Source organism: Clarias gariepinus, chromosome 7 (assembly GCF_024256425.1).
Source record: "Clarias gariepinus isolate MV-2021 ecotype Netherlands chromosome 7, CGAR_prim_01v2, whole genome shotgun sequence".
Lineage (NCBI taxonomy): Eukaryota > Metazoa > Chordata > Actinopteri > Siluriformes > Clariidae > Clarias > Clarias gariepinus.
The window spans coordinates 6,110,506-6,120,494 of record NC_071106.1 but is presented as its reverse complement, the minus strand read 5'-3'; the positions used below and the strand labels follow the sequence as shown (position 1 = coordinate 6,120,494).

General features: G+C 38.3%; 1 protein-coding gene across 1 annotated transcript; it reads left to right on the top strand.

The window, feature by feature from the left end:
* The first annotated feature begins 2,808 nt into the window (after nt 1–2,808).
* On the top strand, nt 2,809–4,422 carry LOC128528152 (vomeronasal type-2 receptor 26-like). Its single transcript, XM_053500906.1, has 4 exons — nt 2,809–2,889; nt 3,133–3,191; nt 3,279–3,402; nt 3,515–4,422. Exons 1-4 carry the CDS (start codon nt 2,883–2,885, stop codon nt 4,420–4,422), a joined length of 1,098 nt encoding a protein of 365 aa, XP_053356881.1. The 5' UTR covers nt 2,809–2,882.
* The last annotated feature ends 5,567 nt before the right edge of the window (nt 4,423–9,989 follow it).

The window sequence follows — 9,989 nt, the reverse complement described above, 5'->3', positions numbered from 1 at the left end:
AACTTAACTGTGGTTTGTCACATCTGTTTCAATCAAGAAATCACTTAAATAGGAGCTACCTGACACAGAGAAGTGGACCAAAAGCACCTCAAAAGCTAGACATCATGCCAAGATCCAAAGAAATTCAGGAACAAATGAGAACAAAAGTAATTGAGATCTATCAGTCTGGTAAAGGTTATAAAGCCATTTCTAAAGCTTTGGAACTCCAGCGAACCACAGTGAGAGCCATTATCCACAAATGGCAAAAACATAGAACAGTGGTGAACCTTCCCAGGAGTGGCCGGCCGACCAAAATTACCCTAAAACATCTCAATGATTGCCAAGACTTTTGGGAAAATACCTTGTGGACCGACGAGATAAAAGTTGAACTTTTTGGAAGGTGCGGGTCCCGTTACATCTGGCGTAAAAGTAACACAGCATTTCAGAAAAAGAACATCATACCAACAGTAAAATATGGTGGTGGTAGTGTGATGGTTTGAGGTTGTTTTGCTGCTTCAGGACCTGGAAGGCTTGCTGTGATAGATGAAACCATGAATTCTACTTTCCACCAAAAAATCCTGAAGGAGAATGTCCCGACATCTGTTCGTCAACTTAAGCTGAAGCGATCTTGGGTGCTGCAGCAGGACAATGACCCAAAACACACCAGCAAATCCACCTCTGAATGGCTGAAGAAAAACAAAATGAAGACTTTGGAGTGGCCTAGTCAAAGTCCTGACCTGAATCCTATTGAGATGTTGTGGCATGACCTTAAAAAGGCGGTTCATGCTAGAAAACCCTTAAATAAAGCTGAATTACAACAATTCTGCAAAGATGAGTGGGCCAAAATTCCTCCAGAGCACTGTAAAATACTCGTTGCAAGTTATCGCAAACGCTTGATTGCAGTTATTGCTGCTAAGGGTGGCCCAACCAGTTATTAGGTTCAGGGGGCAATTACTTTTTCACACAGCGCCATGTAGGTTTGGATTTTTTTTCTCCCTAAATAATAAAAAACATCATTTAAAAACTGCATTTTGTGTTTACTTGTGTTATCTTTGACTAATAGTTAAATGTGTTTGATGATCAGAAACATTTTGTGTGACAAACATGCAAAAGAATAAGAAATCAGGAAGGGGGCAAATAGTTTTTCACACCACTGTATGACAGTGATGTTTTAGCAGGTATTGAACACAATGAAAATTAGTGAGGTAGTCCACCTCACTATAAAACACTCCTTGAAACACAATTATCATGGGAGCTTACATTGATTATAAAAACCTTGTAGGTGTAAGTGGTTTTGAAAAGATGAGAATGAGTTTGTTGCATACATGGCTTCTATTCACGCAGGTGAGAGCAGCTGATCCTCCCTGCAGCATACAAGGGTTGTACAATCCTCCTCAACTCAGCAAAAGTGGGGATGTACTGATTGGAGGAATCTTTTCTATTCACAGAAAATGGGACCAGCAGGCGCAAACATTCATTTCAAGACCCACACAAGGAGAATGCATAAGGTGAGTGGCATTAGAAAGTTCTATGTAAGTCAAATTATATGAAAATTTATTCCTACATAAATTGCACCATAATTTTTGCTAAACTAATTCTGATTTATGTTATGAATTTTATTTTTAAGTTTCAACCTCCGAGAATTTCAAAATGCACAAACAATGGTATTTGCAATTGAGGAAATTAACAACAGGACTGATATACTTCCAGGCATTAATTTGGGTTATAAAATATATGATACATGTGGATCAGTTGAAAAGACTACAAGAGCCTCCTTGTCCTTAGTCAATGGCCATGGAGAAAATATAACTTTAGCATCCTGCTTAAAACCTGAAACTGTACAAGCAATTATAGGACAAACATCATCTACCCCTACTATTGCTATATCTACAACAGTGGGACCATTGCACATACCTGTGGTAAATGTTATGTTAATGGTAGTATGTTAGTAATGTTAGTAATGGTTATTGAACTGACATTAATACATTTGCAGAAAATGTTATGTATGTAATTTAACATGATTCATAGTAAATGAAATGGCAACATGCATTAGGTAATTATTTATAATTTTATATTTATATACATTTATTACAGGTCAGTCACTTTTCAACATGCGCATGCCTGAGTGACAGAAAAAAACACCCATCCTTCTTTAGAACTATTCCTAGTGATTATTTTCAGAGCCGAGCTTTAGCAAAGCTGGTCAAATATTTTGGATGGACCTGGGTTGGGGCCCTATGCAGTGATGATGACTATGGGAACAATGGCCTTAGTGAATTTATTAGTGCAGCCAAAGAAGAAGGAATCTGCATTGAGTATTCTATGGCATTTTTTAAGACAGACCCCAGAGAAAAAATTCTGAAAATAATTGAGCATATCAAGGCTTCAACCTCCAAAGTGATTATAGGATTTGTTACAGATACTGACATTGGGTTTCTTCTAAAGGAAATGGCCTTACAGAACATGACTGGCTTTCAGTGGATTGGAAATGAGTCCTGGATTTCTGATTTGAATACTGCCAATGCTGAATGGCAACATATTTTAAAAGGATCTTTGGGTTTTGCTATCCCAACAGCTAAAATTTATGGTCTAGAAGAATTTCTTTCTAAGCTAAATCCAGCTTTTGATATAGCTATTTACAAAGAGTTGTGGGAGACAATATTTCAATGTAAATTTTCAATTCAAAATACTGTTGAGATGAAAGAGTCGTGCAAGGGGAACGAAAGTCTGAGTCAAGTTCAAAACATTTATACAGATGTTTCAGACCAACGGATTGCAAATAATGTTTATAAAGCTGTGTATGCTGTCGCTTATGCCCTGCACAACAGTTATGGATGTTCCAAGAAGGACAGTGGACAACCAGCTGCTAATGTGTGTACAAACCTTGCAGATAATCAGAAACCATGGCAGGTAACTATAACAAAATAGCCTGGCGAAAACTACGTTTATATTTATAACTGAAGAGTTTGCAATGCTTTATTCAGGTAGTCAATAATTTGAAAAAACTCCGTTTCACCACTACAACAGACGAGAATGTATTTTTTGATAAGAATGGAGACCCAGCAGCTAGGTATGATGTGTTAAATTGGCAACAAGATAATGATGGTAAAATAGTATTTGTCAAAGTGGGCTTCTATGATGCTTCTCTGCAAGGACACCTTCAGCTGTCATTCAACAACATCAGTATAGTCTGGGCCCACAATAAACCACAGGTAAACAAGTATGTTAACAGTTAATTTAGACAATGAAGATTGTAAGATTTTATTAATTAAAATATAAACAACATAAATGATTTTCAGGTGCCGGTCTCAGTTTGTAGTCCAAGTTGTCCCCCGGGCTATAGGAAGGCTGTTCAAAAAGGAAAACCAATCTGCTGTTTTGACTGCATACCATGTGCAGAGGGAGAATTCAGTGATATAACAGGTATAAGTAATAAAAAAAAAAATAGGACACAGTTTGAAATTTTTTTTACATTAACAAACACACAAAAGCTGTAATTACCTAAAGTGATGTTCAATTTTTTTTTTTTTTTTAGACTCTATAACTTGTATCAAGTGCCCTTCGGAGATGTGGTCTAATGGAAAAAAAGATTCCTGTGTCTTAAAGCTGGTCGAATTCCTTTCGTTTGAGGAAGTAATGGGGATAATTTTTGTCTCATTTTCTTTGTTAGGATTATCCTTCACAATTTGTATTGCTGTAATTTTCTTTAAACACAAGGAGACACCAATTGTTAGAGCAAATAATTCTGAGCTGAGCTTTTTGCTACTCTTTTCTCTGTCCATGTGCTTCCTCTGTTCACTTACATTTATTGGTCAGCCGTCTGAATGGTCCTGTATGCTACGTCACACAGCATTTGGGATCACCTTTGTCCTCTGTATCTCCTGTGTTTTGGGGAAAACTGTAGTGGTGTTAATGGCATTTAAGGCTACACTTCCAGGCAGAAACGTCATGAAATGGTTTGGGCCTTTACAGCAAAGACTCAGTGTACTTGCTTTTACTCTTGTACAGGTCATTATTTGTGTCCTGTGGTTAATAATATCTCCTCCTTTTCCATATAATAACATGAGGTACTACAAAGAAAAGATCATATTAGAATGTAATGTAGGCTCTGCTGTAGGATTCTGGGCTGTACTGGGTTATATAGGACTCTTGGCTGTTCTGTGTTTTATTTTGGCTTTTCTGGCCCGGAAACTGCCTGACAATTTCAATGAAGCCAAATTCATCACATTCAGCATGCTCATATTCTGTGCAGTTTGGATCACCTTTATTCCTGCATATGTCAGCTCTCCTGGAAAATTCACTGTAGCAGTAGAGATATTTGCCATTTTAGCATCAAGCTTTGGTTTACTTTTTTGCATATTTCTTCCAAAGTGCTACATGATTATACTGAAACCAGACAAGAATACTAAAAAACAAATAATGGCTAAAGCACCTGGGAAATGAATTCGCCTATCTGGATAAGAATTTAAGAAATTACATAAACTTTCAAATGACCTACCATAAGAATGTATAATTTCAATTACTATTATTAATAAAATGCTACAATTTGCTTTACTTTGCAGTACCATTTACACCTTATAAGTGTTTAGTGCAATAAGCATCCCATCATAACTGATTCTTGTTTTCAAATAGATTTTGTATTTGTTCTCCCCCAAATCTTCATTTTAATTTCATTTGCATTTATCCCTAGATTAAGCCATAAAGGGCCCCATTTTAGGCCATGTTATTTCTTAATTAGTAGGACATCTCAAATCACACACTTCTTTCTTTACATTTTAAGTGCTCCATCAAAGTTCCGTTATCAACAAAAATCCTTGTACCCGTGAAAGATATGAGACTGTTTTTCTATCCTGGTCTTTTTACATATTTTCTAGAAAGCTAGCAAAATACAATATTAGATCTTTGACAAATTCTGCAACATGACAATTAAAAAAAAATATTGCTCTACCCCTAAATCACACTTTATACCATTTTATTCTAGCTAAAGTGGTTACCTAATCAAAACGTTGGTTTGGGCGGCAGCATTTTGGTTTGTGCATTTTCTGGCTTTTACCACTGAGTGGAGGTACAGTGGTGTGAAAAACTATTAGCCCCCTTCCTGATTTCTTATTCTTTTGCATGGTTGTCACACAAAATGTTTCTGATCATCAAACAAATTTAACTATTAGTCAAAGATAACATAATTGAACACAAAATGCAGTTTTTAAATGATGGTTTTTATTATTTAGGGAGAAAAAAAATCCAAACCTACATGGCCCTGTGTGAAAAAGTGATTGCCCCCTGAACCTAATAACTGGTTGGGCCACCCTTAGCAGCAATAACTGCAATCAAGCGTTTGCGATAACTTGCAACAAGTCTTTTACAGCGCTCTGGAGGAATTTTGGCCCACTCATCTTTGCAGAATTGTTGTAATTCAGCTTTATTTGAGGGTTTTCTAGCATGAACCGCCTTTTTAAGGTCATGCCACAACATCTCAATAGGATTCAGGTCAGGACTTTGACTAGGCCACTCCAAAGTCTTCATTTTGTTTTTCTTCAGCCATTCAGAGGTGGATTTGCTGGTGTGTTTTGGGTCATTGTCCTGCTGCAGCACCCAAGATCGCTTCAGCTTGAGTTGACGAACAGATGGCCGGACATTCTCCTTCAGGATTTTTTGGTAGACAGTCGAATTCATGGTTCCATCTATCACAGCAAGCCTTTTAGGTCCTGAAGCAGCAAAACAACCCCAGACCATCACACTACCACCACCATATTTTACTGTTGGTATGATGTTCTTTCTGTGATGCTGAAATTCTGTGTTACTTTTACGCCAGATGTAACGGGACACGCACCTTCCAAAAAGTTCAACTTTTGTCTCGTCGGTCGACAAGGTATTTTCCCAAAAGTCTTGGCAATCATTGAGATGTTTTTAGCAAAATTGAGACGAGCCTTAATGTTCTTTTTGCTTAAAAGTGGTTTGCGCCTTGGAAATCTGCCATGCAGGCCGTTTTTGCCCAGTCTCTTTCTTATGTTGGATCTTAATTAAGGTCGTGAACACTGACCTTAATTGAGGCAAGTGAGGCCTGCAGTTCTTTAGATGTTGTCCTGGGGTCTTTTGTGGCTTCTCGAATGAGTTGTCTCTGCACTCTTAGGGTAATTTTGGTCGGCCGGCCACTCCTGGGAGGGTTCACCACTGTTCTATGTTTTTGCCATTTGTGGATAATGGCTCTCACTGTGGTTCGCTGGAGTCCCAAAGCTTTAGAAATGGCTTTATAACCTTTACCAGACTGATAGATCTCAATTACTTTTGTTCTCATTTGTTCCTGAATTTCTTTGGATCTTGGCATGATGTCTAGCTTTTGAGGTGCTTTTGGTCTACTTCTCTGTGTCAGGTAGCTCCTATTTAAGTGATTTCTTGATTGAAACAGGTGTGGCAGTAATCAGGCCTGGGGGTGACTACAGAAATTGAACTCAGGTGTGATAAACCACAGTTAAATTTTTTTTAACAAGGGGGGCAATCACTTTTTCACACGGGGCCATGTAGGTTTGGATTTTTTTTCTCCCTAAATAATAAAAACCATCATTTAAAAACTGCATTTTGTGTTTACTTGTGTTATCTTTGACTAATAGTTAAATGTGTTTGATGATCAGAAACATTTTGTGTGACAAACATGCAAAAGAATAAGAAATCAGGAAGGGGGCAAATAGTTTTTCACACCACTGTATATATATATATATATATATATATATCATTCCTGTTACCTTCCTCGCTGATGCTTGGTTATGACATTTTGCTCGAATCTTAAGTCTCTATCATGGACATCTTCGTCTACTCATCACAACGTTATCAACCGAAAATGCTATTTTATTCAAACGTCCTTGCTGGAGTGTGTGACGTGATGTCATGTGCAGGTGCGATGGATCACATACCAACCAATAGGGTGTCAGAATGGTATGCTTCTCATCCAACCACAATCAAATTCGCTCCAACCTGTCACGAACGGGGTGTAGTGGCAGGTGTTGAACGCCGTGGGCGGAAGGAGCAGGCATAGAGGCAGAGGGGTTGTGTAATCAAAAAGAGTCTTTTAGTGGTGGTGAAACAAAGTATAAATAAAGACACAAACAAATGAACAGAAACTCAAACAATACTTAACTCTGTGCTAACAGGGGCTCTCTGGCAAGACACAGACCGGAGGACAAACACACGCCCTGTGGCAAGACACAAGCGTGGCGAGACGCATAACACGCCCTGTGGCGAGACGCATAACACGCCCTGTGGCGAGACGCATAACACGCCCTGTGGCGAGACGCATAACACGCCCTGTGGCGAGACGCATAACACGCCCTGTGGCGAGACGCATAACACGCCCTGTGGCGAGACGCATAACACGCTCTGTGGCGAGACGCATAACACGCCCTGTGGCGAGACACAGGCAGGGGGAGGACAAACATAACAGGACACACAGACTAAGCGTGGAGCTGAGACTGGACACTAGAGGGAGACACTAGAGAGAGGGGAGACACTAGAGGGAGACACTAGAGAGAAGAGAGACACCAGAGAGAGACACGTAGAGACGAGAGACCAAGAGAGAGACACGTAGAGACGAGAGACCAAGAGAGAGACGGGACGAGGGCTAAAGACATGGCAATCAGCCAGGCATGGCTTTTAGCTAAACATGGTTAAGCTGTGCTTAACCATGGCAGTTAGCTACACATACACCTAGCTAAGCATGTCTTTAGCCCCAACATGCACTAAGCTACACTTACCTAATAGCTTAACACACACTAGGGAATGGGGGCACAGAAACACAGACAGAGGATACCCAGTGGCTAGGCGAGGCGGCACTAACAAGCGAGGCGGTACTCCAAAGCTAGGAGGGGCGGCACTCTTAAGCTAGGCGCACTGGGACACTAGGGGGAGAGGAACCACAGGACAGCTAGAGACACAACGGGGCTATGGCTAGAAGCATGCTAGTTACTGTAACTCAACATAGATTTTAGCTAAACATGCTCCTAGCCAAACACACACCTAACTACTTACCTGACTCTAGCTAAACACACAAGAACACAGGAGGACAACAACCACAGTACTTACATACATTTAAGACAGGACTGAATCAGCTCCACTAACACAGACACACAAAACATACACAGAAACATTGCCAATAAGAGAGCCCAAGTCAACACAACTAAAATCAAAATAAACTAAAACAAAATGCCCACACAAGTGAAAGTGGTGATACCAAAATGCTCGACCCAGTTTCTTCTTCTTCTTCTTCTTCTGTTTTAATGGCGGTTGGCATCCAACGTTAAGGTGCATTACCGCCACCTACTGTACTGGAGTGTGGGTCTGAATCCGCTACCTCCCACGCAAAAAAAAATAAAAAAAAATAATAATAACAAAAAAAAAAATATATATATATATATATATATATATATATATATATATATATATAATAATAATAATAATAATAGTAAATTATCCCCTTCATACACATACTAATTATATTCTGTTAATTAATCCAGTTGTTCTCAAAAAATGTAATACACTTCTATTATTATGACCATTAAGCATGTCTGCAATATTAATTCCAACTTGTCCTTGTTCTTTAGCTTCTTCCTTTAATATTTCTCTTTCTGTAATGTACTTTGGACAATGACATAGTATGTGTTCCACTGATTCCTCCTCCTGACAATGATCACATAATCCAGTTGGATGTTTCCCTATTAGATGTAATGTTTTATTCAATCCTGAGTGTCCCATTCTTAATCGAGTAATTATACCTTCAGTTTTATTATCTCCTTTACACTTCCTTCTATTTCCTACTTTCTTTTGAATTCTGTAATAATGCCTACCCGTTATCTCCCTATCCCAGTTATACTGCCATTCCTTTATTATATTATTTCTAACTATTGCTTTTACTTCAGATTTACTATACAGGATTTCCATAATTTCATCTATATCACATGCCTCTTTGGCTAAAACATCTGCAGCTTCATTTCCTTTGACTCCTATATGTGCTGGAACCCACATGAATACTATTACTGTATTTCTCTGTAGTCTAAATAAAATTTCATAAATTTCATATATGCAATCTTGTCTATACTGTGACGATAATGCTTTAATTGACATCAATGCTGAACTGGAGTCAGAGCATATAACTGCTTTCTTCAGTCCACTTTCCTCTATCCAGTACAAAGCAGTTATTATAGCCATTAACTCTACTGTATATATTGATAGATGATCTGTTGTCCTTTTCTTTATTGAAACCCCAACTTCTGGTATAAAAACACCAAAACCAGTTTTTCCTGTATCCATCTTCTTGGATCCATCTGTATAAATTGCAGTATACTCATGATATATTGTCTTTATTCTCTCTTCTATCATTCCTGACATATTCGCTATATTTTTATAATCACTACTCCTATCTAGTAAATTCAAATCCATAAAAGCCACAGGAAATAACCATGGTGGTGTTACTGCTACTGATCTTGATACATTAAATCCTTTATTATTCAATCCCATTTCTTTGGCCACTTCTACGCTATCCCATCCAAAAAATTTCTTTTGATCTTTCTCATATTCCCAACTTGGATTAAGAACACTTTTTGCTGGATTTCCATTTTCTGATTGACCTTGCAGATTAATCCAGTAGTTCATCATGAGCTGTTTTCTTCTTAATCGCAAAGGTACTTCTCCCATCTCTACATGAAGTGCTGCTATCGGTGTAGTTTTATATGCTCCACTACATATCCTTAAAGCTTGGGCTTGAACAACTTCTATTTTTTGTAGTGCCGTCTTGGAGGCTCTCCCATATATAAAACATCCATAGTCTAACACTGATGGTATTAATGCTATATTTATTTTCCTTAACCCATTTCTACTAGCTCCCCAATCTCTTCCAGTCAAACATCTCATTATATTAATTATTTTTTTACATTTGTCAACTATTCTATTGATATGTTCAATCCACGTTAATTTTGTATCCAACCACATCCCCAAAAATTTAAATGACTTTACCTGTTCCAGTT